General features: G+C 47.8%; 9 protein-coding genes and 1 non-coding gene across 10 annotated transcripts; 7 read left to right on the plus strand and 3 right to left on the minus strand.

Moving 5' to 3' along the window:
• Nucleotides 1-57: 57 nt before the first annotated feature.
• V1508DRAFT_424541 (uncharacterized protein) lies at nt 58-1,342 on the plus strand. The gene is made up of 4 exons (XM_066941309.1): nt 58-267; nt 318-343; nt 393-441; nt 506-1,342. The coding sequence occupies exons 1-4, from the start codon at nt 262-264 to the stop codon at nt 1,301-1,303; spliced, it is 879 nt and encodes a 292-aa protein (XP_066793495.1). The 5' UTR covers nt 58-261; the 3' UTR covers nt 1,304-1,342.
• A 164-nt stretch (nt 1,343-1,506) lies between these two features.
• Nucleotides 1,507-3,245, plus strand: V1508DRAFT_424543 (mitochondrial carrier domain-containing protein). The gene is made up of 2 exons (XM_066941310.1): nt 1,507-1,889; nt 1,941-3,245. Exons 1-2 carry the CDS (start codon nt 1,778-1,780, stop codon nt 3,008-3,010), a joined length of 1,182 nt encoding a protein of 393 aa, XP_066793496.1. The 5' UTR covers nt 1,507-1,777; the 3' UTR covers nt 3,011-3,245.
• Nucleotides 3,246-3,276: 31 nt separating this feature from the next.
• V1508DRAFT_399773 (Eisosome component PIL1-domain-containing protein) lies at nt 3,277-5,328 on the minus strand (the record flags this gene model as incomplete). Its single annotated transcript, XM_066938279.1, has 2 exons — nt 3,277-4,156; nt 5,231-5,328. The coding sequence occupies 2 exons, from the start codon at nt 5,326-5,328 to the stop codon at nt 3,277-3,279; spliced, it is 978 nt and encodes a 325-aa protein (XP_066793497.1).
• A 343-nt stretch (nt 5,329-5,671) lies between these two features.
• V1508DRAFT_457726 (uncharacterized protein) lies at nt 5,672-6,917 on the plus strand (the record flags this gene model as incomplete). The annotated part of the gene is made up of 3 exons (XM_066942689.1): nt 5,672-6,457; nt 6,560-6,842; nt 6,867-6,917. Exons 1-3 carry the CDS (start codon nt 5,970-5,972, stop codon nt 6,915-6,917), a joined length of 822 nt encoding a protein of 273 aa, XP_066793498.1. The 5' UTR covers nt 5,672-5,969.
• Nucleotides 6,918-7,448: 531 nt separating this feature from the next.
• On the minus strand, nt 7,449-11,353 carry V1508DRAFT_424551 (Glutamate/Leucine/Phenylalanine/Valine dehydrogenase-domain-containing protein). Its single transcript, XM_066941311.1, has 4 exons — nt 11,013-11,353; nt 10,887-10,948; nt 10,772-10,799; nt 7,449-10,506 (listed from the first exon to the last, which is right to left on the minus strand). Exons 1-4 carry the CDS (start codon nt 11,212-11,214, stop codon nt 7,625-7,627), a joined length of 3,174 nt encoding a protein of 1,057 aa, XP_066793499.1. The 5' UTR covers nt 11,215-11,353; the 3' UTR covers nt 7,449-7,624.
• Nucleotides 11,354-11,730: 377 nt separating this feature from the next.
• Nucleotides 11,731-13,008, plus strand: V1508DRAFT_424554 (uncharacterized protein). Its single transcript, XM_066941312.1, has one exon. It carries the CDS (start codon nt 11,904-11,906, stop codon nt 12,786-12,788), a length of 885 nt encoding a protein of 294 aa, XP_066793500.1. The 5' UTR covers nt 11,731-11,903; the 3' UTR covers nt 12,789-13,008.
• V1508DRAFT_406281 (NADP-dependent oxidoreductase domain-containing protein) lies at nt 12,988-14,854 on the minus strand (the record flags this gene model as incomplete). Its single annotated transcript, XM_066938764.1, has 4 exons — nt 12,988-13,749; nt 13,800-13,841; nt 13,897-13,990; nt 14,835-14,854. The coding sequence occupies 4 exons, from the start codon at nt 14,852-14,854 to the stop codon at nt 12,988-12,990; spliced, it is 918 nt and encodes a 305-aa protein (XP_066793501.1).
• A 217-nt stretch (nt 14,855-15,071) lies between these two features.
• V1508DRAFT_424561 (glycoside hydrolase superfamily) lies at nt 15,072-17,196 on the plus strand. The gene is made up of 2 exons (XM_066941313.1): nt 15,072-15,811; nt 15,862-17,196. Exons 1-2 carry the CDS (start codon nt 15,340-15,342, stop codon nt 17,118-17,120), a joined length of 1,731 nt encoding a protein of 576 aa, XP_066793502.1. The 5' UTR covers nt 15,072-15,339; the 3' UTR covers nt 17,121-17,196.
• A 454-nt stretch (nt 17,197-17,650) lies between these two features.
• On the plus strand, nt 17,651-17,722 carry V1508DRAFT_t88. Its single transcript has one exon. It is a non-coding gene; the product is annotated as a tRNA-Met (tRNA).
• A 371-nt stretch (nt 17,723-18,093) lies between these two features.
• On the plus strand, nt 18,094-24,417 carry V1508DRAFT_259953 (uncharacterized protein). The gene is made up of 6 exons (XM_066936428.1): nt 18,094-18,097; nt 18,193-18,450; nt 18,506-22,957; nt 23,018-23,138; nt 23,193-24,016; nt 24,073-24,417. The coding sequence occupies exons 2-6, from the start codon at nt 18,292-18,294 to the stop codon at nt 24,088-24,090; spliced, it is 5,574 nt and encodes a 1,857-aa protein (XP_066793503.1). The 5' UTR covers nt 18,094-18,097; nt 18,193-18,291; the 3' UTR covers nt 24,091-24,417.
• Nucleotides 24,418-24,942: the final 525 nt, after the last annotated feature.

Raw genomic sequence — 24,942 nt, forward strand, 5'->3', positions numbered from 1 at the left:
TAATGCTTGTTGTGGGTTAGGGGTCGTCGCTCTCCGAGAGCGCTGTTTATGCGACCACGAGCGCGTAAACAATCAGGATATAGTCATTTCATTATGAAGATACGAATGTAGCAAATCATGTATTGAAGTTTGATGAGAATGAGAGAATTAAATTTGATTGATCAGAAGGACGACTGATATTGAACAAACGAAAGAATCGGAATGTCGGTAGCGCAGTAAGCTGCAACACCTGCGAACACTACAGGGTACTGAGGAGGTAAAATGGGTGTAAGTTGAGCTGTGATGTTTATGAATGAATGGAATACTGAGAGAAGTAGGGAATGTATTATGACGGGACATGGAGGTATGCATATTGATATTGTAAGTGACTCAGGAGTGCTAAGATGACGAAGCTGCGACTGCAGTCCGCCCCGCACTTCTTTCAGACGAGTAGCCAAAGACGTATGTAGCCAATTCTTCTTACTCCTACCTCAATATCTAAACGATAATTAATTTCTTCGACTAGAATCGAGCATACTACTCCTGCCCGCTTAAATTCCAGGATAAGAACCGCTGCAAATTCTTCATATACGAGGACTCGCCCGAATTCGCAGCCCGCACTGGTGCAACGCCCTCACGTCCCGGTGCCATACCTACGACACCGACCCGCCCGGTGCCATATCCTCCTGTGGGCACACTGCCTTCCCCGCAAACACCGGTGAACCGGCCCCGCCACCCGGCTGGCCAGCCTAATTCCTCGGCGCAGTCGAGTCTGACGGTAGAGAACGAGGACGATTTTGACGATCCAGAATTGGATAGGCTAATGAGCAGTGTGGATGAGTCAATGTTGACGCCGTCGAAGAGGCGGAGAGTGGAGGAGCTCAGCACGCCGACGCCTGCGAGGCGGGATTACAGCGACTTGAACAGATTATTTACCCCGCCTGAGTCGTCTAACGAGTCTAGTTTTGTGAACCAGCAATGTACGAGAGATCACCAGGCGGCGAATACGAATTTAATGGGAATATCACGCGTGGACAATAAATTGGGTCCGACAAGGACGTACGGAGACGCTCATGAGATGATGAGAGTACATTGGAAAGAACTACTGTACGAAGGTACTAGATACATGAGACAACTCTCCGACATCTTGGGTGAGAAGGGACGTAGGTTAGAAGAAGAGAACGAGGAACTAAAGCGACAAATTGCCATTTTGGAGGTGGAAGCTGCTGCTCTGACGGAGCAGCATCAGGAGTATGTGCGGCAAATTGATATAGTGCAAGCGGTGGTGGATACATATGGGCAACGCATGTCGTTATTTGGGTGATCCAGTCAGGGCTGTATAATATGATGATTATCATTGTCATTCGATGAGATCATTCTCATCGCCCATGTAAACTTTAAAGCCGCACGACCCTTGTATAGGAAACCCGCCTTCACTCCCAACTTCTCGCCGAGTAAACTGATGGGGCTCGTACTGCCGGGTAGTCACTATCATACCCGGGACGTAATAAATTCCCCCCAGAAAAAGGCCGCCTGAAATCTACAGTCTGCAAGATATTCGCCAGGACCGTTTCACTTTCACGCAGACAGTGAACTCTTTTCCGCTATTGTTCACGAAGTCTACCGAAATAATACCTTGTGTGGCGTTGAAGGGATTCTCAGAAATACTCGATTCGATCGATTCGGCTTCTCCTTGCCTGAGCTCTGGTGGCGCGATCATCATCGACGACTACGCGCATTTTCTCAATACTCTTAGAGTGTGCATAGGTGTCCATAAGGTATTGAGGGTACGGCAGAAATGAGCTCGTCGACTTCATCTGCCTCCCGAGGGAGTCAGGAACAGGGCGGGATCACCACATTTCAGAGAATGCTCTCTGCGTGTTCGGGATCGCTTATAAACTCGCTGGTCGGTATGTATCATATCGTTTTGGAAATTATTGTACAAGTTGCTAACAGCTCAGCCACGCCATTCGATGTCATACGTGTCCGGCTGCAATTACAAGAATGCGTCCCAGCAAGTCCATCGCCGCTGAAATCGTATCCACTGCCGGAAATAAACGTCCCCAAGCTAGCGACAGCAGGTTTAGGCGTGAAGACATGCTGCCGGGATGTATTCAGCATGCCGTCCTCAGTCGACTACTGCGTGGCGTCACATTTTGATGAATGCGCAGTCCAACAATATTCGCAGCGGCAACTATTCAGTGGTACGTGGGATGGATTCACAAAAGTCTCCAGAAATGAGGGGATAACCGCTTTATGGCGTGGATTGTCGCCTACATTGGTCATGACAATTCCGTCGAATGTCATTTACTTTGTTGGGTACGACCATCTGCGAGATGCGATTCCTATACAATCAAGCACGCTTGCGCCACTAATAGCGGGCGGCTTCGCGAGAATGCTCTCAACTACAGCAGTGTCACCATTTGAGCTTTTTCGCACACGATTACAATCCGTTGCATCATCAAGCCAACAATCGAGATCATCTCGAGACGCGTTCTTAATGACCTGGGATGGCGTGAAAGTTATGGTTCGAACGCAGGGTATCGGCGCCTTGTGGCGCGGTTTAGCACTCACATTATGGCGGGATGTGCCGTTTTCTGCTGTGTACTGGACCGGCTACGAGAAATCTCGGCAGGTACTGGATCAATACAACAATGGCCGGACACCGGGCGAGGCGGAGACTTTTGTCCAGGCCTTTGTGGCCGGTGCTATATCCGGAAGCTTTGCAGCTTTCGTGACGACACCTTTCGATGTCGGGAAGACGCGGAGACAGGTCTTGCGCAATCGCGATCCAACTATGGACAGCATGCTTGCATTATTGAGGAAGATCGCAAAGGAAGAAGGCGTCCCGGGACTATTTAGAGGTTTAGGACCACGCATGATGAAGGTGTCCGTGTCTTGCGCTATCATGATCTCATTTTATGAAGTCGGCAAGCATATGTCGATGCGGTCCAACGAGAAGTCGCAGTCGCCGACGTTCTCGCCTCACGAGCAAGAGGATGAGATTTTGATGGCAAGTACAGCAGATTAATAGACTTTCATTACAGTACTTTTAGGTTTTTATTTCTACGCATACATGTACATGTTCGCTCTCCTCGATCATTTGTATCATATCTTCGTTATGTACTCCACTTATTTTGATACGGGCTACAAAAGCATCATTTGGATCGGTTACTGGTTGGTGTTGATTTTGGTGCGATTAGTATTATCATAGTATTAGGAATGTTGCAACTATAGAACAATTAAATATACAGTTATTATAACCATCTCAGTACAGTAAGCGCAACGTAAGGCAAATCACTTTCTCACGAGGACCATAGAAGCAGTAGCCGAAGCAGCAGCGGCAGCAGCAGCAGTTGCAACAGAAACATCCCCATTCACATTCTCATCATCACACAGTTCCCCAGCATTGCCCCACCCAGGGCTCCACCCTCGGAGTTCGTCCTCCACCATTCCCAGGATGTCTCTTGTTTTGGCCTCACCTCGATACGCGCGCAGATTCTGACCAGGAACAATGATCTCTCCATCTAAGAATCTGAGAATCTCACGGCCGTACTTAACCAGGACTAACTCCTTCTCACATCGCTCTTGTAACGCATCCAGCTGGACCCGCCACGCTACGCGCAGTCTCTCCCTCGTAACATTCAATAGCTGCGCATCAGCAACCAAAACCTCGGCATCAGCACGCACAAGCTCGCGCTCCAGTTGCTCCAACTTTCTGCCGGCCTCGGGTTTAATTGAAGCCTTGTTAACCTGATCGCGAAGTTTGGTCTGGTGCGTTTTGGCAGGACGAATGGAGTTCTCAACATCCTGGATTGTTTTCAGGACCATCTTGACATCGTCGATGCCCTCGGAATAGGATTCCTCGAGATTCGCCATCTCGGCGAGTAACACGCCGAACTTGTCCGCCACGTCCGAGACCGCGTCGTCGCCTGTCTGGGCGCTCCATGACGAGAGTAAATGCGCGGTCGTGCGGGTTGAAGACGCGGCTGAGCGGTGGTGGGATAGGAGTGGGTTTAGCGATTTGATTAGTCGCGCGAGTGGCGGATGAACCGGTGATAGGATTGGCAGGAACTTGCGCGGAGACGGTGGTCTGCCAGATAGCGTCGTGGCTGCGAGTGGGGAGAGCGGAGAGTCATCGGCCGAATGACGAGATCTGAGAGATATTGCGCGGTGCCTATACAGTGTTTAGAATAAAGATCTTTTATCAGTAGATACATACTAACATCCTGAACGGCGCGAAACCCGACGACTAAATGCAACTTGTGTTGATGAGTACTGTATTAGATTTCAGTACAGCTAATCCATTCAGTGAATACTAGTAGCGTGCATTACAGAAGAAATCCAACAGAATTTAATGGGTATATTTAGAGCAATGAGTTGTGGCATGCGGAGCAAAGGATTCAGTTCAAATTGAAACTCAAGTGTAAACAAAATCGTCGGGTTGTGGTGGCACGCACTTCTATTCAGCCGACAAAAATCTTGAAGGACTATGATACTATACTAATACTTGATCCAGCTACCACTGATTCCTCGCAACTGCAGGGTAAAACAACCATCGCGCTTGAGTCGGTCGATCAAGTCAGAGCATTTTGTAAACGGGTACGCAATCCATCATAATTTCACAGTCAAGAATTGTGTCGTCAAGTCGCAACGATCAGACGGACCAGAAACCATTACATATCAGAGGCTTCCCAGTGGATATGCTCGCAAGGCACTGTAAACTAAAGTAGAGACGTAAATCATTTATCCATACAGCTGCTGAGCGCCAATCTTGAGCTCCACACGTACACCCACGGTTTGTAGAGCCTCGTCCTACGGCACAATTTACGCAGTGTGTTCTGGAGGAATCTCTGAAGAAAAACTTGCAACAGCGCGGAATAAAATAACTAATGCTGAGGTTACATTAAACATTAGGCTAATTCTGGGACTATGTAACTCGATTATGGCAATATTACTATTTGTAATTTTTAGTTCTTCTAAAAGACTATTTTATAAGAATATTCTTTACTCAAAGCTAATATTAAAAATAATTTTATTATAATAATATAATAAGTTAGATAAATATTTACCGAGTCTATAAACAATCTATTTTTCTGTCATCGACGTTGTCATTTTATACATTATAGCCCTAGATTTAAACCAAAAACGCGACCCACAGAGAATAAAGGCAGCTTAAGGCCTATACATAGCCTTCCTCAACGAGGTCATGCTCGTGGACAATCCTGAGGAACGCTTGCTCCAAGCTCACCTGCGATACAGCGTAGTATACGATCCCAATGCTCTCCTTCTCGGTCTCAATGGCCTGGAAAAATCTCTGAGACGCGGATATTTATTGACCCATGCCATTGGTAGTCGAGACTGAAATCTTCATCTGGCCGTGGTCCTCGACGCGAATGGCATGACCACTGAATCGCTTCTCGTCCCATCTGACAATGTTATTTTTAAACAAAGTTTTAATTTTTAATAAACTTTTAATTTTTAATTTAATATTATAATTTTTCTAACTCTCTATCCAGATATAATATATAACGAAGTTAATTTAATAAAATAAAAATTTTTAAATCTGGGGCTGTTGCAGAATACGCCACACTGAGTAAAGACTAAAGAGCTAATTTTAAAGACTATTTTACCTATAGTTAGTTCCATCGGGCAAAGCCAGAGTTAGAGTGCTGTTTAAAAATTGAACATATCTAGATTATGAAAATTGAACATTGATCACCAGTCATCTGTAAGTGGGGCTCTCTGATATGACTCAGCGCTGCTTGGCCGCTTTCCGGGCCTGCATTCGACCTGGTGCCAACGCGTCCTTTTCCTAGTTTCTCCCTCTCGGCCAGGCACTACGTTACTAGTAATATTATCTAACACCTCACAAACAATTTCGAGCAGGAACTGCTCCCTCGCCTCAGTACCGTATTGTCGACATTCTATACGCTGCTGATTTAATTGTCCTAGTCACTAAGCAAAAACACCCCCAAATCACCGACAGGATGGCTGACTTGGGCAATGCGGAGTACACGCTCTATTCCTCCCCCTTCTCCCTCTACTCTATGATGGCTCGCCACACCGTCCAACTCGGCCCTACGACGCATGACGCGAGGCCGCCCCAAAAGATCACGCTTAGCTTCGTCAACCACCGCAAGTACGAGAATCTGAAGGAGGATTACCTGCTCAGGGTGAACCCCAAAGGCCAGGTTCCCGCCATGACCGGCAACGTCCTCGAGCAGCCACTTACCGACAGTCGCTCCATCTCGCTCCACCTGGCCGAGAAGCACTACCCGGCCATGCTGCCGGCGGAACACGCCGCCGTCATCAGGGACCTCCTCGAGAGGATCCATGCCATCTATGGCCTGTCGTTCAGCAACAAGAACCCGACAGCGGAGATGATGCAGCATAACCCTTCACCCGTGGAGGATATTCTCAAGAAGACTGATCTCAGCCCGGAATACCGCATGGCTCTCGAGGCCAAGCTCAGATTGTACGTCGCCCCTCCTGTTTCCTCAGACTTGCGATTGTCCCTCTGTCATCTGTTCTTGTCGTCCGCCCCTCGCTGCCGTCACTGACTCTCTCGATCACTTAGCCACAACGAGAACAACGGCGTAGCCTTCCAGCCAGCCATCGTGGCCAAAGCCCGCTCAGACCTGCGGGCCATCTTTGCAGAGATCACAGAGCACCGCAGGCAAAGCGGTGCTTCCGACACCGAGGCGGAATGGACCTTTGGCACCCAGGTGGGCCCCACCGTGCTCGACAGCCATCTCCTTCCGCTCGTGCTGCGCTGCATCGATGCCGACAATGCCGAGCTCGTTCCCCAGGAGCTGCGGCGCTGGGCCGGTTTTAAGGCAAAAAGCCCCGCGTGGCAAAAGGTCATGCACGGCAGGCCGACATAGTGGGACCCTTCTATCACCATTGCGGATATGCAAGAGATGATGTCCCTGTGAGACTCGTTGCTAGGTGGCTCATCATCTTATTGAGAACAAATTGAGTAAACATTTGGGTATCTATGAGTCTCCTTTTGCAGTATATCACTTAGCTATCTTGATTATTTATAATGATCTATGTGTGTGTACGCTGATCTCTCCGCCTGAGTTGTTTATAAATCATCATACACTAGACTGGGTACGGATTTGTATTTTGGTCTAGAGGTAAACTCAATCACCTGGGGCATATGCAGAATGTCTCCGTCTTGACCCTATCGTGTCAAGATCTAGGTTGATGCTGCTGATTAGGAACATCGCTTTACCTTCGCACCCAAACGGAGAACTTACCAGAACTCTACGTACCATTGGACTATCGACTCATCATACATTACCATCACGATGTCATCACTGCGACGAAGAGTTTGCTTCAAATTCAACATCGGTGGTGGGTTGTGGACATATATCTCAAGGACGAATCGGTACGTTCTTTCTCAGCATTTAGGACGTGTTGCAGAGCACGATGCATGAGCCGCAGTCTTTTACAAGCCGTCCCGTCACTCTTAGGACGAAACATGTAGACATAAGTAAAAATATTATATTCCCGATATGCCGCAGTTGATGCAAGCCGATCTATAACATGAAATATCCGACCCAGCCCATGCACACAAAATACAAATACACAGTCAATCTCGAATGTCCTTACTGCGGCGACCATCTAGCCACCACCATTACTGATCTACCAACTGGCGTTTCCTAACCATAAATTCAAAGAACGCAAACTGTCCCGGATTTGGGCCATTCTCGTACACGAATCGTCCAGCGAGATATGATCCGAATATTGCCTTCATATACGCGACCGGCACGCGATGGATAATTGTCTCCAAGCCGATGGTGTCCTGCAACAATTTTGGCAAGGCTTCCTTGAGTACAATGTCCCGGAACACTGTGTCTTCCCATAGCCGAGAATTCTGCAACTCCTCAGTCAAATTCGTGATCGCGTTCGAGAGTTCGTCAGATAGAATCGAACGCGGCTGGCCGGTTCTTTCGTGTTCACGCCACAGCGCTTCGAATTCAAGGTACGCGTTCATTTTGATGATTTTTTGCACTTCCTCGACATACGCTTTATAGAATTCCGGAAGCTTGCCGTCGGACACGCACATGTTTTTGTAAAATCCTTCATCGTCAAATGCTAGCGATGCAAGAACTTCCAGAGAAGACGACGTAACACCACCCTTGTTAACGCTGGCGTCCTTGAAAACGATGGCGCCGCTGGCCTCGAGCTTCAACTTTGCCTGTTGGGTAAGGAAGAGATTGGCGCCTTCAACAATGTATGGAATCGCGGATTTTCCGTTGACAATGAGATTTGACACGTTGTTGATGTTGATAGCCTCTGGACGACCGCCACAGGGAACAAACAGATTAACATCTTCCTTTCCTTCCCGGAGATGGAACAAGTTTCTGAATGTAGTGCCATTCTCGACAATTTCTCCAGACGGCAGCACCACGTCCTTCTCGTCAACGAGCACGCGGTAGCCATCCATACTCAGCTTGGAAACGTCAAAGTTAGAAATCATCTTGCGCTGCTTTGCAAGATGGATCAACTCGGCGCGATCCAGACCATTAGGATCAGCGAGCACGCCGGAGCCATCAACCACAGCCACATACTTCTCATTCGACAGCAAAATCTCATTCGATCCCAAGTCGCCATCTGGTCCACCAGTCTGCAACTTGCGCACCGTCGTGCCATCAATATCAAGCTTGCGATAAATCCCAGTTACGTATTCGCGCACTGACAAACTCGTCATGCCGTACTCGTCGTGCGGAATTCCACCGAGCTCAGGACTCTTGCCAGTGAAAAAAGACTTCCACCACGGCGCACCGCGTTCGCGAGCATGTAATGTGGCCCAGTCGACTAAACCAGCCGTATTCTCATCCGGTCCCATAAATATTATTTCCTCCTTCTTGTATAGATCCACAATGGGACTAGACACGCTCGGCGACTGAATTGGAAGCAGTAAGTCCAATATTGAATCGATATATTTCTGGAACGCAACCGTAGCTTTATCCTGATGCTCATAGTCGAGTAGAATAACACCTTTAGATCCGCCTTCGGGAATATCCTTGTTCTTGCGCTGTTGGGTGTTGGCAAGATTGTAGTTCTCGTCGAATAAACTGCGAGCATTGATATTATACCCTTCCACACTACGACTCTTGACTATACGGATGCCGCCGCGCGCGATATCCCTGAATCTAAGATGGAACCCACGGAACTCCTGGCCAACAGTGAGGAACATTCCGTACAGTGGCTGCGGATATTCGAGCGGTGGTAAGAACTTCGGGTCCAGACGGAATGACAGTGCGACCTTGGATGGCGTGTAAAAGTTCGTGCGCAGGACGTGCTTGTTGAATAAATGGAACTCGTCCATGACAATGATGTGGTGATCATTCGCAGCATTGCGGCGGACAAGCTTGGTAAGCTCTTCGTCGGTCAAGACACTGCTGGATTTGAGGCGCTGGTACGACAGAGTTGGCAAGAATTCCCGGTCCTCGCCTGCGGACTGGATATAGTGCGTCGAAGCGAAAGACAGGTAAAACTGACGCACGAGTTCGAGCTGGGACGAGATGATGTCGAAAATATACTCCTGAGTGAATGTCTCCTGGCGCAATCGACGCTTGATCTTGCTGAGAACTTCCTGGTGCGCGGAGTTCTCCTCGTGCAAGATCGACAGGAGCGAGCCGAACTCGGGACCGAGACGGTTCAAAAAATGTGTAACAAAGATTGTCACACAGTGCGCGTAAATAGATTCCTGAAGACTAAGCTCGCCCTCGGCAAACAGTGGCTGGTATAGATTCTTTGGAAGACAGTACAGTAATGAGGCCTCCTTGATAACCTGATGGATAGAATGCTCGATTGGCGGATACCTGGCCGACTTTGGCGACGGAGACAGATAAATGCACATAACCGTAACACCGTTTCTAAACTGCTCTACATACTTTCGGGTAGACGTCATTCCGTAGTAGTGGTACAAGTCAGAGATTGCAGAGAAGTAGTTGCTGGCCGAACGCTGACGATAGCCGATAATGAGTCGTCGTTCTCGGGTGCCCTCAATTTCAAACATCTCAATCACGGGTCCGGAGATCTGGCGGACAGCGCGTTCAATAACAGACTTGTAGATATTCTTCGTGTTCTCGGAGGCTTTTTCGTAGAATAGCTTGTCCGATATTTTCTGCATGTCGACCTCCCCAGGAGCGATTTCGACATCGGGATACTTGCACTTGTATACGAAGTAGCAGCGGAACTGATGCGGCTCGTCTTCAGTCACGTCGTCGACCGCTTTTGTAACGGATCTGAACGTCTCTACTCTATAAGCACGGGTGCTGTCGGATCCATTAAGATACTTCGCGTCAATGCGCTCTTCGTATTGCGGACCGGATAGATTCGAGACGCCGGGGACGCTGGTGTCGATGTAGACCGCTCGGTCTTCATCCTCACGGTCTAGCCGGAGCTCGAGCTTATGGTCCTTGCGGGAGAACGCAGCAACTTTTGCGCCGTAGATCGACAGGATATGATTTGCGATATTTTCGACTGACTCGGCAGCAAAGTAGTGATCTAAGTAAACACTGAATTAGTTACGGATTTTGCGGACAAAGCTCTTGTTTTCAGTGAAATGTTGCGGCTCATGCGGCTTCAGGGCACGTGCACTACTAACATGGTGGCCCAGGTGCGTACCGCAACGCCACAGGTAGCTAGCTGCTCAACTGCGGCTGTCGAAGTCCCAACAGCATCATAAATGCGGGGACAGACGTAGCCGATCAGGCCAAATGGCTGACAAGAAGAACGCAAAAAGAAAATTCATTGCATGAAAGAAGCATACCATCGATGCCGAGTGAGTTATAAAACCACTGAGTCGGAATGTTAGCATCAATTCGCAGCTAGAATCACCAACTCAAGATGTGATATGTAATCGTCTGGTCCACAAGAAAACGCACCTTCGTCTCATGCTCAATCAGGTTGTCCGGAATAAATCCACGACCGTCAAGCTCGTCCATTACTGCAGAAATCTGTTAGACTGCATTCGACAACTAGATCAAGTTCCACAGGGCAGGTATACTTACCATGCTCCATCTGAGCCTCCTTTCCGGCAAACGGCTTGGCCGCGTAGAACGGCGTAGACTCGAGCACGCGCGGAAAGTCATGATGATGGCCATTTGGCGTGTTCAGTCCAGGGACGGACAGATGGGTTGGCTGGGGCGAGGGAGTGCCGCGGATGTCTGGAGTTAGTGGCAGGTGTAGGGCTCGATAGGCGACAGTGGACATGCTGATTGCTGAGTCGACAATCTGTCGTAAGCTCCTCGAAGTTACAGCTGATGCTGAGTGAGAGTGTGAGTTGGAATCGTAGACAGGCAAATCAGTAACGACCGGGACTATTTATTGATGAACAGCGTCTGCCGGATTGCGTACAATTTTGCCATTCCTAAAATAAACCCTAGCAAGCCCCATTTCAACGTGCGCCACACGTGACATTATGTACTGACATATTTCTATGAGTTTTGTACCAGCAATAATAAATTATGATTTTGGTGCCCAGGAGCACAAAACTGCACAGTCCAGACCGTCGAGATCGCAAAACATAAGACCAAATCAAATATTTGCCGTGTCAAATCGGATGCAATCGTGATCTCTACTCTGCTCAGTTAGGTAGTCGATCTTCATCGCAGCGTAAACAGATCGCTGAAATAGGACATGCTTCCACATAGGATGTCCGGTGACCAAAACAATTCGGCCATTATACGTCATCGCTTGTGATCCTGAAAATCACAACTCATAATCACAACTCTAAAATGTTGCACCATATTTTGCAGTCGCGTTTTTTTTTCAACGAACGTGACACTACGCGTCGCGAGCGCCAAACACAACACCTCCTGGCAACAGATTGTCTCCACACCATTCCTTTACATTGAGCATCATTTGTAATTGTATTCATAGTCCACGGATAATTCATCGTCATGAAGTCCCGTGCTCTGCGCCCTCCAGATATCACTCTCCCTCCGCCATTCCTGGCCGCTACGTCCAGCGGACGCCAGCAACTGCACGATCATCATCCTCTCGCATCTCCAGCATTGGTTCGCACCCCCGGGACTCGGGGAACTCGAGCAATGACGAGCAACAGTATGCACTGTGCGCAATGGTCCCCATTGCCGGTTTCGCTATCGACTCAGACAAAGCGAGCGCGGATAGAATATCCGCCAGGTGCCTCCGCCCGACCGGTGCCTGTTTTCTACGCGGATCAGAAAACACCGTGCACGCCCTTTGTCACTTCCGCTCCTCGGAGACCAATGGCAACAAGGTCGTCATCGACTGACGAAGACTCTTCATCTGAGCCCGACACTCCTCCAGATGGTTCACTCTCGTCAAAATGGACACCATCTCAAGACCGTATCCTGTGCCGTGCACTGGAGACGCATCTCTCCGACCCGCGCGCTACGCCTTTCGCGGGGCCCACGCCACCTCCGACACTTGCCCACCGGATCGCGAAACTGGCTGTCAAGCTCGCCAAGGAGAACGCTGTCGACCTCACGTCCTGTCACCCTCTGGCCGACATTCGCAAACGCATAGTCCAAATTAGCTCTGACGCTGACCGAGTAGCCACTGGCGTCGCGAGTCCAGTCCTTCGTGGGGTTGGAATGGGTGGCCTTCGGTTTTTGACGGAACGTGCTATTAGCGCTGATGCGAATGATTCGTATTTCCCCTTGCCCCTCCAATCACCATTTCACGAGTCTCGGAATGTGATGAGTCTTCAAGAACCGCTTGACGGCGACAATATCCAAGCGTCAGCGAAACGGAAATTCGAGGATTTGGAAGGCAGGGACCTAGAACGCTTGCCCGTTTGATTACTCGTAACATGGTTGGATTTGGCGAACATGTTATTTGGATGGAGTATTGGTTATTTGGATTAAACGACTGTGTAGAAATATAACAGTGGCATTTGCATCATGTAAGTTGTAGGTTATATAAGATTCTGCATCATCACTTTGATTTTTCTTTGGAGCACGTCTATCAATACACATAGAAAGTCTATCAATCGCACGTCTAATCATCATGGAAAACAACCTCACCCCAGTTCGGGTTAACCAATCTCTTTGCCTTCGTCTTCGAGATCGCATTAATGGCGTCTATATCCTTCTCCTCCAACACGAAGTCATCGAAGTTTGAAATAATCCGCTCAGCAGTGACAGACTTCGGGATAACCGAAGTGCCCCGCGAAATTGCCCACGATATGAGCACCTGCGTGGGTGACTTGCCGAGCCGCTTCGCGATGTCCTGTACGGCTGGCTCCTGCTGTAACGGCGCGTTGGTCGAGCCGAGGGGCGAGTACGCAGTGATGTGGATACCCTTTGATTTTGCGTAGTCAAGTAGTTTCTGCTGCGGGAGGTAGGGGTGGAGTTCGACCTGGTTAGCGGCAGGAACGACCTTCGTGGTCGGCGCATTCAACAATTTCTCAAGATTCACCGTCGAGAAATTCGACACACCCACAGCCTTCGCCTTGCCCGTCTCAGGCAACTTCTGCACAAGTTCCCAAGTCTTGACAAAATCCCAATCCTTCAAACGATCACGCGTGCCATCAGACAAGGTAGGGAAAAACTCGTGGTTGCCGTTCGGATTAAGGGGTGATGGCCAATGAATGAGGTACAAATCCACATAGTCGACACCGAGCTTCTTGAGCGAAATGTCGAGGTTGACTTCGGGCTTGGTGTGGTATGTGCCCCAAAGCTTGGTTGTCAGGAAGATTTCCTTGCGAGGGATGCCGCTGTCATTAATGGCTTTACCGACTTCCGCCTCGTTGCCGTAGACCTGTCCGATTAGCTTCGGAATATTTTACGGCGACAATCGTCGGCACATACGTAAGCGGTGTCGATGTGGCGATATCCAGCCTTCAGTGCGACCTAATCATCGATTGAGTTAAGATATTATCCAACTGAGCACCATGAACAAATATACCAAAACCGCCTCGTAGACCTCATTCGGCCCTGACTGCCATGTACCGAGACCGAGTGCAGGAATTACTGCGCCAGTGTTGAGAGTGAAAACACGTCTGTACAATTAACTCGTTAGCACTATCCACGGCGTTGCAACTGAATGGATTGTGTCGTGAAATGGTCCTTGATCAAAGAATTGAAGTTGCGGACTAAGTCAAGCACAGCGATAACATAGAAACTGACCCAGTAGTCATTGTCCAATAGATCGGATTGCAATTGAGCGGATGATGGATGAAGAGATCACACGGGGGGAAACTGGACTTTATCTATCTATCTGTCGCTTCGTGCTGTTTGGTAATTCCGCTTCGGATTTAGGAGTCGGGTCCGACTCCAGTCTGTACGCCCAATTTGGCGAAGGTGTCGACGTTCAATATGCAGACCTGGCAAAACACAATTCGGGTCAGCTTTGCAGCCGACTTTTCCGATGACGTCGTTTCGGGTTTCGCCATTCCATAGTGCGTCCTGAGCTCATCCCGCGCTATAATTGCGCACAAAACAAGCTAGAGCCAGCTAAGCGGACCTATCCTGATCGTCTATATAAATTGCCCTCAGTAATCCGCAAGTCCACTCAGCTGCCATGCGAAATCCAGCGAGAATGGTGAAATGCTGTGCAAAGTTGAGTGTACGCCGGCAAGTACGATATTTCGTTACCCGCCAAAACCGTGTTCCGTTTTCTATTTCCCGAATCTATGTCACTACGTACTCAAATATCTCTCTCATGGTCCACGACTTTCGTTTTGCATGCGCATTATGTCCACGATAGTAAGATCCCGTCTAAAAGCTTTTCAATTAGGAAATCAATTATAATTCGATTTTGGCAACCGAGATATTTTCCTCTCATCTAGTGTTACATAATACTTCTTGTGTTCGGGGACTTAATATGCTATTCTGATACAGTACAAGCATTCGGAAGACGGCATATGTAGCTGATTGATTACCCAGAATTTTTATGTCTGGACGGAATAAATAGATCTTTCCAACAATACACCCATAGCTAAAACAGGGCATGCATATATTGTGCAGAATATAGCATTGGATCAACTCTGCCGATAGTTTAGATCGCTCTTCATCCGCCATGCCAAGTTTCCGTTCTTGTTCCCGAACCTTGATCTTCAAATCCTCCATCTCATGACTCTTCCGTCTGGAAATAGTGATGACTTCTTTCTCCGCTCTGTCTCGTTCCTCCATGACGTGTAAGGTACGCTGTTCGTCCGTGCGGCTGAGCTGGAGGAGATAAATCGCGAAGAAACGCCGCCGATAGCGGGGTCGCCTAGATCGATGGTGGGGGGGGTCGCCGACCCGAAGTACGACCGCCTCGGCCCTGTCGAGGTATAAAAGTCCACCAGGCGAAATTCTCGACTATTAAGCTTAATATTTCGGGTATCTCTACTTTCACGCATACACAATGACAATCACAGAATTGCCCGGTCACCAAGCCTGGTGGAAAGAGTCAAATGTCTATCAAATTTACCCAGCGTCCTTCAAAGATTCCAACGGTGACGGCATCGGTGACATTCCGGGCATCGTATCCGAACTAGACTATATCGCTGGTCTCGGTGTTGACATTGTCTGGCTGTGTCCTTGCTACAAGTCACCCCAAGTGGACATGGGTTACGACATTTCGGACTATAAAGATATTTATGAGAAATATGGCACTCTCGGCGATATCGACAATCTTATTAGTGGCCTGCACAAACGCGGTCTGAAGTTTGTCATGGATCTCGTCGTCAACCATACATCTGATCAACATCCGTGGTTCCAGTCGGCCATTTCCTCGAAGGACAGCGAATATCGTGACTGGTATATCTGGAAGAAGCCAAAGTATGCCGCCGACGGAACTCGTGAGCCGCCTAACAACTGGTCATCACATTTTGGAGGTGAGAGTCATTTAGATCTACGCGATTTCGTCGCTAACACTGGATTCCAGGAAGCGCGTGGGAGTATGATGACAACAGCGATGAGTACTATCTTCATTTATTTGCCACGGAGCAACCTGATCTTAATTGGGAAAATCCACTAGTGCGCGAAGCGGTGTACGACATCATGCGCTTCTGGCTCGACCGAGGCGTCGATGGCTTTCGCATGGACGTTATAAACTACATTAGCAAGGACCCAGCCATGCCAGATGCGCCTATCACCAATCCCTCTACCAAGTACCAGAAAGGTGCCATGTACTATGCGACTGGTCCCCGTCTCCACGAATATCTTCAAGGACTCGGAAAAATTCTCAAAGAATATGATGCGTTTAGCGTAGGTGAGATGCCATCCGTGTTCGATCCTGCTGAGATCATCAAGGCCGTTGGCTTCGACCGCAACGAGCTCAGCATGATCTTCCATTTCGAGATCGTCGGCCTTGACCACGGTCCCACCGGCAAATATACTCCCGGTAACTGGGCCCTTACGGAACTCAAGGCAATTGTCGACAAGTGGCAGACATTCATGCAGGTGAATGATGGCTGGAATGCGATTTATCTTGAGAATCACGACCAGTCTAGATCTGTTTCCCGATTCGCATCAGACAGGCCAAAGGTCCGCAAGGTCGCCGCGAAAATGTTGGCTACATTCTTGGGGTTCCAGTCTGGCACGATCTTTGTTTACCAGGGTCAAGAGCTCGGCCTTGCGAATGTGCCGAAATCGTGGGGAATCGACAAGTACCGCGATATCGAGTCGCTTAACCGTTACGACGAAAAAGTTGCCGCTGGAGCATCGCAAGAAGAACTTGACAGTATTCTTGCTGAAATGCAGAAGAAAGCGCGAGATAATGCGAGAACGCCGATGCAGTGGGACACTACTGATAATGCTGGGTTCAGTAGGGTTACACCGTGGATGGACGTCAATGAAGACTACAAGGTGTGGAATGCTGAATCTCAGGTGAACGATCCCTCTAGCGTTTATGCATACTGGCAATCCGTTTTCCGTCTGCGTCGCGAGTTTAGAGATGTCCTGGTGTACGGCAAATTCGCTCTCGTGGATGCTCTAAATGAGAGCGTGTTTGCATACAAGCGCGTGTATGGTTCTACAGAAGCGCTGATCGTCACCTCATTTAAGGATTCTGAGACAAAGTGGACTCTGCCAAAGGAGTATAGTAAGCCAGGAAAGGTTTTGATGACAAATTATGATAGAAGCGACATAGCTGGAGAAATCGTGTTGCGACCTTTTGAGGCATTTGTTTTGCTGGTACAATAGATGTCAGCTGCGTTTTTGGTAATTTTATTGAGCTGTACCGATACAATTGAGTGGACCATAAAGACCTACGAACCATTATAAACTCCAGCCTCTTGCCATTGAATACACTTCGCGATCGGGTCATATGGACGCGGTAACTGCCCGGATTTCGGGTCGAACTACAATTACTCGCGTAGCTGTAATGCAGTTGGATTAGTCCTGCGATTCATAATCACAAATAGAAGCACTTTTTCGTTATATCACCGTTATTGCTTGTTATCAGGAAGAAATATGTAGAGGGTTGGCGTAGCTGCACAGCTGCTCCTCTTATTTTCAGATAATCTTCAACACGTGAACTCATCTTCACGTTTACGCTAAGATTTTGTTGGAACCAGTATATTACTGCAATCGAGTCAGCAAGGAAAAGCAAAAGGAAAACGGACTATAAACGAATCATCAATTATAGAAGCTAGCTTATTACTACAAAAATGTGAATCACGTGATCTTTCTTGGCATCATCAGTTGATTTTCCGTCACATTCCTTATTAAAAAGCGATGTGGCGCAGCGGAAGCGCGCAGGGCTCATAACCCTGATGTCCTTGGATCGAAACCAAGTATCGCTAATTTGTTATATTTTTATTTTTTTTCCCTATTATCATCGTAGTCCAATATCGAACAAAGATACAGGTCACTGCAATGACTTTATGATTCAATTAAAATTGCGACCTGTGCTTTGCTATTTTGACTTCTGTGGGAGTCTCAATTTGATTGATACACGAAAACTCCCAATTGCAGGCCGGGTCATAGAATGCGCTGTCCAGCGGCCGGTGTTCGGAATGCCCAAACCACTCTCTACATATACGATATCAAGGGCTTGTTTCGTTCATTGATTTTGTCGAGGACGATTTTATATCACTCATTTGGATCTGTACTGTCTATCGTAGCCGGTTTATGATTGAAAATTTGCTGTGATCCGCAAGTTTGGGCCATATTTAAGCGTGAGTGGTATCCCCGGATTTGTTACTGCGATTCACCATTGTGGTCATCCGGAGTTATCGTTATCTGCCAGCATGACTAATGTTTGGAGCATTAGATTGTGTTTATAATAACTGGATCACACAGCAGAGGAGCTTGATTGTTAGACACGGCTGTTGCGTCTTGATTACCGTCTCGGGAGATACGAAGCAGGAAGATGCGGCCGCCATGGTTACCGCAGAATATCCAGAAGCGCCTTCTGCGGTATATTCTCTCGCGGGTGGCGATATTTGATGATCTTGACTTAGCGAATCTGGATGTTCAGCTTGGAACGAGTAGCTCCGTCAGCCTGCGTGATGTTCGGCTAAATGTCGATGTATGAATCTATCGTCCGGTTAAATGATGATTCTCGTGACTAATTTGCATCACAGGCGATATCCATTCCTGGAATGTTCTTGAGAGATGGACAAGTTGGCGAGATCACTGTTCGAATTCCTAGGAATATCTTGACTACGCCAATAGAAGTGTCGCTTTCAGGCGTCGATGTAACTGTGGCGCCATCGCCATCTGGGCCGTCTGCTGAGGACTTTATTTCTAGAACAACGGCAAATCTTGCGTCATCCTTTCTACATAATGAGACAGCGGAGGAAAATATTGAGCTCGAAAAGTCAATTCGAAAGTCATCAGCTGATGAAGACGATTCTTCCATGGTTACTTCAGAGACCGATAGTACCGAGTCGGAGAATGACGAGGTACTCTTGGGATTTGGCACTGGCGGCTTCAATTTGCAATCCATGATGGCTAAGGCTGTGGATATGTTGATTGCTCAGTTGCGGATCACCATAGTCGGGTTATCGGTGCGGGTTGTATTGCAGCAACTAATCCTTCAGGGCACTATAGAAAGGTCGCAATTCGTCACTGAGAAGGATGGTATTCGGGTGCTTAAGTTTACAGATATACAGTTTTCGTTGCCTCCAGATTTAAACCAAGAATATCTTCCATTTCGGCGGCGGAGTGATGATCGACAGAGTTCCTCGTCGTCTTATTCTTCTGAGTCATCGACAGACTCATCCGCAGATGAAGGGGGCAATTCATCATCGGAAGCAGAAGAGAGTGCATTTGACTTGTCAAAGGGAAAACGGCATAAACAGCCAGGGTCAAAATCTAGTAAGTCTCTCATGGAGAGTATGTATTTCTCAAAGGAAGAGGCTGGGAGCATCTACATGAGTGCCATTTCACCCAGTTTCCAGGGCTTGAACAAGTCGTCGTCGTCGTCCAGTATTACGCATATAAAAGGTATACTTCAAGATCTTGCAATTTCCGAACATCTGGCGTTCCACAGCGAGCAGTCTCACGGCAAAGTTGAGACTGTACCGGACACTTCAAAGAACAAGCCTTTGAACGAGATTCCACCACGACTTCTATGGTGTGATGAGTTGGAAATTTCAATATTAGGTCCTTCATCTAAGGTCGAGTTTCGCATGGGGACTCTGAGAACAGGGTTGGCACATATGGAAGTGGTGGCCGAGGCCATTGCTTGTGTCGTTGAGGGATTCCTCAACAAGGACCCTACTGAGGAGTTTGAGAATTCACACGTGGGGTCTGCATCACCTGCATATGTTAGCGGTGATGATATTTACGAGTCGCCGCCAATGACCTCACAGGAATCGAGTTCGGAAGGTAGTCGCAACGTCAAAATCGGTGTGCGAAGTATCGAGATTAGTCCGTCTTCGGACTTAAGTGCCAACGGTGAGTTTGTCTTGGCTGATAAAACACGGTTGAATTTCATGAATCTGTATGCTTCCGTGTCGCAATCGTATACATCAGAGGCGTTACATAATCCGTATTCGCCGTCAGTTGGGCCAACGATTGCCAGCATTTTGTCGATAGACTCTGTTCACGCAGTGCGATCTGGTGAAACAATTATGGCTTTCACTGGCGCCGAGAGTAAATCAGTTCCGGATGTCTCTATCACTAGTACCAGCATTTCCACTACTTTGGAACTCCCCAAAAAGCTTGAGATCGTTGCCAACGTCGACGTGTTGGAAGAGATTGCCTTATTCACAAGTAGTCTCTCGGCTGTGTTCAGAAGTTTTGCCTCAGCCTCATCCCGATCAACGACTCCGGTTCCCCACGCGCTCTCCTCACACCAGAAAGCAGCGACAGACTATTCATTCACAGGAACCACCAATACTATTCACCTCAATATTATCACCAGCAACCCTGCTGTCACACTAGGGCTCACCATCCATCCACTGTCCATATCGCGGAATCATATTCGGTCCGACGGCGTTGTACTAAGAATTCCCGGTGCTGATGTCAGCTTATATAATCTATTGTATGAGAGTTCCCCGGACGTGAGATATTTGGAACGTAACATGCAATATGATCGCTCCTTCGAGAGGGAGGTAGGGACACGTTTATCACTCGCGTCTTTGAAGGTGAATAGTACGTCTGTGGAGCAGCTATTGCAGTCTATCTCGTCTATATCCGGCGAATTCTCGAGGATTGTGAATGCATTCAATATAGCAGCTCAATCTTCTGCACAAGATTCCTCACCATCGAGAGCTAGATCAGCTAGATCGCGAACGCCAGTCTCATTAGTTGCTGTAAGAGCGACTGACATTGCACTTGAATGTCCGGGTAATGTGGGCAATATCACAGTACATCTTGATGCATTCGATTTAGCGAGCTGTGGTTCCGGGGTACTATATATTGATAGTGAATATGTCAGGATTGTCCGTCATACACCTTTTGACAGCGAGGAAGATGAAGATGAATTTGAGCTTGTTGGTGCGGCCCTCGAGGAAAGAAGGCGAGATAGGCCAATGATTTCCGTTGTCCTACGAGATACGAAGATAATCTCGGCTGCAATCTACAACGTCAGGTTTGAGTATCGTATAGATCTATTATTGTTGTTTGCTTCGGCGTTTGGAAATGAATCGAAGGAAAATACCGAACTACCGGGGAATGTTAAAATGGATCTATTCGGAATGGAAAGAAGCCCGTCGCCAAGTTGGGAGTACGATGTGTTGGAAAATGATAATCGTCTGCATTCAGAAGTGGATGATGAGGATTATGCAGATGAGGATTTCGGTCTCGAAGAACCATCAATTGACGATTCAGCAGCGACTTTAAAGTCTGCGGTGGCGCCCTATCGCTTTGATATCAGTATCCGCGACTGCGCGATTGGTCTTAACCCGCTCGGATTGCCATCCAAAGGACTTCTTTTCATTACTGAAGGTAATGCTGACGGATATGCTCGCGAGTCAGCTGGATTGCACACAAATCTTAAGATCCGCCGTGCTACACTTTTTCTCATCGATGACGTTCAGAATCTCCGTCAACAGTCCCGTCCTCCACTTCCTGGGCGACGGAAAGTTCAGGTCGTGGAACATATGACGCCTCTTGTCGATTTGGGCTATGTTAATGTCGCCTCGATATCGTCGTCATCAGCAAAAATAAAGATGGCTCGTGAAAAAATTTTAACTGGAGATAAGACTGGCAACATACTCGTGGAGATGGAGCTCAGAGATGACCTTCTTTTTGTGGAATCATGTCCTGACTCGACGCAAACGCTGATTGAGGTTATCAATGGTCTAAAACCGCCTGTTGTTGCGTCTGGTGATGACATGAAATATCATACGGAGATTTTACCAGTGGATTTGCTTGCAAGCTTGGATGAGTCCGCTTTTCGTTCGCCTAAAAGCGAGAGCCGCAGTATGTCTAACCACAGCACTCCTCATGCAAGCAAAGTGCAAGAATCTATGGTGGATTCTCTAGCCAGTAATCAAACTTTGCGTGCGGCGTCCGAGGTCGAGCAACAGCTTCGCGAAGCAGTCGGCGAAAATCTTCGGTTTGTTGAAAGTTATTACGGATCTCACGATGACGGTGCAGCTTCACGTTCTGATTCTGCAGATTTTTCTCGTAGGAAGAGTATTCCTTTCGATGATATCGATCTTCCACAATCAATCGAAAACTCCTCCTCCGACTTACTTCTGAGTGATGACGTTGACGGCGGTCTAATGGATGTTCCATTGCCTACGACTGCGAATCTTCTGGCAGATGATTTGGAAGACTCTGTTGTGATTACGAAGCCGCAGCAGTACGAAAAAGCCATAATTAATCAGAAGGTCCACGATGCGGTCAACAAAATTGAGATCCTTGAAAATCATTTTGGACAAAAGTCGCTTATGGAAGCAGCTGGCTCCCGTGCCAAGACCAAGTTGATCCAAATAAAAGTTCGCGATGTCCATGCTCTCTGGAACCTTCACGATGGGTATGATTGGCCACGAACACGGGATACAATATCAAAGGCTATCAAACGCGTTGAAGGGCGAGCCCTTGAGGCTCTCAGAAGTCGTCTTCAAGGCGGATACGATAGTGATGGTAACGAATCGATTATTGGCGATTTCTTGTTTAACTCGATTTATATTGGTATCCCGTCCGGCAATGATCCCCGTGAACTTACAAATGCCATCAACCGCGATATTGATGACGAGAGTGAGACGGCAAGTCAAGTCTCGTCTACTACAGCATACTCTTCGCGTCCCTCCAGTCGTGTTAGCAGTCGCCCTAGCACTCCAACTAAGAAGCCAAAGTTACGTCTCAAGCGCTCGAAGACACATAAGATTCAAGTTGAACTTAAGGGTGTGAATGTTGATTTCGTGGCATATCCGGATGACTCTGAGGTTGCGAATTCTATAGACTTAAGGGTTCGTGACTTTGAAGTGTTTGACAATGTACCGACGTCGACCTGGCGAAAATTCGTCACTTATATGTATTCCGCTGGCGAGCGTGAGGCTGGAGGGAGCATGGCTCATATTGAGATGCTGAACGTTAGACCTAGCCCTGATTTGGCCACTTCAGAAATTGTTCTAAAGGTAAGTGGATATTTTATTCACTTGACGTGAAACAAAGACTAACACATACGGAATGTATAGGCCAGCGTTCTACCGCTCCGCCTCTATGTTGACCAAGACGCGCTGGATTTCCTAACTCGCTTTTTAATGTTTAAGAGTGATATTGCGAATCCTCCCGCATCCGAGGAAATTCCTTTCTTGCGTAAGTTATTCGAGTTTAGTTATATTGTAAGAGTATTGTATTCACTCATCACAGAACGCGTGGAATTCACAGAAGTCAAGGTCAAGCTCGATTACAAGCCGAAGAAGGTCGACTACGGTGGCTTGCGCTCTGGTCACACTACGGAGTTTATGAACTTTTTTGTCCTTGATGAGGCTAAGATTGTTATGCGTGGCGTGGTATTATACGGTGTCCTGGGGTTTCCGCGCTTGTTTCAGATGCTTAACGATATCTGGATGCCGGATATCAAGTCTACTCAGCTGGGTGACGTCCTTGCTGGAGTCGCGCCCGTAAGATCACTCGTGAAGCTAAGTAGTGGTGTGCGAGACCTCGTCGTTGTTCCGATCAGAGAGTACAAGAAGGACGGCCGAGTGGTCCGCAGCCTTCAAAAGGGGGCGATGAAATTTGCGAAGGTCACGACCAACGAGCTTATCAATCTTGGAGCGAAGTTGGCAGTTGGTACTCAAAATGTGTTAGAGAATGCAGAGTCTCTTCTCATCGGACAACCTGTCTCGTCGACGTCGAACAGTGAACACTACTCTGGTGATGATTCCGAAAGTGAAGATGAAAAACCGAAGGCGATCAGCATGTATGCAGACCAGCCATATACTGTTGTCCAAGGTCTCCAGCGAGCGTATTCTAGCCTTAACCGGAACTTTGGAACAGCGAAGGATATTCTCGTTGCCTTGCCTACTGAGGCTAGCGATCAAGGAGGCGCTCAGAAGGCAGCTATGGCAGTCGCACGAGCAGCGCCGGTAGCAGTCTTGCGATCGATGATTGGCGCGACAGAAGCAGTTTCGAGTACCCTTATGGGTGTTAATAATCAGATGGACCCGCAGCGTCGTCGAAATATTGAAGATGTAAGTGAACTGTTACCATGACATTGAGTTTTATTAGGCTAACATCGCCGATGTAGAAATATAAGCGGCGTTAAAGTCCTATGTGTTTGCAGCTCCCCTCACTTATAAATATTAGCTTACCTTAATGTGGCACCTTCAGTATATAATCGTTACGTAATTTGTGTATTATTTTATTTCATTTTTCTGGGCGTTTTGAGCTTGGTCTTCAAGTTTTGAGAGGATTGTTATATGGGCATTGTGTAATTAAGCTTTGAGGGAGTTCATCAAGGGTGCTGGTGTGACAGGCAGCGTGCAGTTTACTTTATGGGATAGCTTTGGTGTGTTAATCATTCTTTCATTGTTCACATTTGTACATAATAGCGGTCGACGACTTGCATTACGCGGTCACCAAACCCCAGATATTGAACATTAAACATGCCGAGATCTGGTGGTCCCGCCCTGCTTGCCATCTGGCGTAGACAACCATCAGCGCACAGCTACTCGGCCTTCGGGGGTGATCGCAAGTGTTTATGACGGTTCTCGGTCCGTCACAGACTTCCCTCTTGGAGCCTTGTCGATAAGGCGTCACTGGAACCGGTAGCGGATCAAGTGGCTTGGTTCTCGCCGTTTCGTTCTTGAACCAATGTCGGTTCCACCGACCATTTGCCCCTGAAAATAGTGGTCGAGCGGTTCATGGACGTCACAATAGAGCTGGGTACTTATTTTAACATTAGCAGGGACTATCTGATCAGCTAGATTTGTATGTGCTACAAATTGAATAATAAATAATATGATAGATGGAAGAAGAAACGAAGGGTCGCACAATGCGGCTCAAGTCTTCGTTCAGATAACCCACTTGATTTAGACGGCCACCAAACCGCGGATTTTGAACTTGCGAACAAAATGCCGAGATGTGGTGGTCCCGCCCTGCATGCCACCTCGCACAA

This window comes from Lipomyces doorenjongii (assembly GCF_038497915.1).
Source record: "Lipomyces doorenjongii strain NRRL Y-27504 unplaced genomic scaffold V1508scaffold_69, whole genome shotgun sequence".
Lineage (NCBI taxonomy): Eukaryota > Fungi > Ascomycota > Lipomycetes > Lipomycetales > Lipomycetaceae > Lipomyces > Lipomyces doorenjongii.

What these genes read in the sequence shown, in the direction of transcription:
- V1508DRAFT_424541 (XM_066941309.1), top strand. An exon ending in TATTATGACGGGACATGGAG is followed by an intron (nt 344 to 392) that starts GTATGCATATTG and finishes AAGATGACGAAG; the next exon opens with CTGCGACTGCAGTCCGCCCC. An exon ending in TCAGACGAGTAGCCAAAGAC is followed by an intron (nt 442 to 505) that starts GTATGTAGCCAA and finishes TTCTTCGACTAG; the next exon opens with AATCGAGCATACTACTCCTG.
- V1508DRAFT_424543 (XM_066941310.1), top strand. Translation starts at nt 1,778, where the DNA reads ATGAGCTCGTCGACTTCATCTGCCTCCCGAGGGAGTCAGGAACAGGGC. An exon ending in GCTTATAAACTCGCTGGTCG is followed by an intron (nt 1,890 to 1,940) that starts GTATGTATCATA and finishes CTAACAGCTCAG; the next exon opens with CCACGCCATTCGATGTCATA.
- V1508DRAFT_424551 (XM_066941311.1), bottom strand. Translation starts at nt 11,214, where the DNA reads ATGTCCACTGTCGCCTATCGAGCCCTACACCTGCCACTAACTCCAGAC. An exon ending in TGATTGAGCATGAGACGAAG is followed by an intron (nt 10,800 to 10,886) that starts GTGCGTTTTCTT and finishes ATTCCGACTCAG; the next exon opens with TGGTTTTATAACTCACTCGG. An exon ending in TAACTCACTCGGCATCGATG is followed by an intron (nt 10,507 to 10,771) that starts GTATGCTTCTTT and finishes GTGTTTACTTAG; the next exon opens with ATCACTACTTTGCTGCCGAG.
- V1508DRAFT_424554 (XM_066941312.1), top strand. Translation starts at nt 11,904, where the DNA reads ATGAAGTCCCGTGCTCTGCGCCCTCCAGATATCACTCTCCCTCCGCCA.
- V1508DRAFT_424561 (XM_066941313.1), top strand. Translation starts at nt 15,340, where the DNA reads ATGACAATCACAGAATTGCCCGGTCACCAAGCCTGGTGGAAAGAGTCA. An exon ending in CTGGTCATCACATTTTGGAG is followed by an intron (nt 15,812 to 15,861) that starts GTGAGAGTCATT and finishes ACTGGATTCCAG; the next exon opens with GAAGCGCGTGGGAGTATGAT.
- V1508DRAFT_259953 (XM_066936428.1), top strand. Translation starts at nt 18,292, where the DNA reads ATGCGGCCGCCATGGTTACCGCAGAATATCCAGAAGCGCCTTCTGCGG. An exon ending in ATGTTCGGCTAAATGTCGAT is followed by an intron (nt 18,451 to 18,505) that starts GTATGAATCTAT and finishes TTTGCATCACAG; the next exon opens with GCGATATCCATTCCTGGAAT. An exon ending in CGAGGAAATTCCTTTCTTGC is followed by an intron (nt 23,139 to 23,192) that starts GTAAGTTATTCG and finishes CACTCATCACAG; the next exon opens with AACGCGTGGAATTCACAGAA.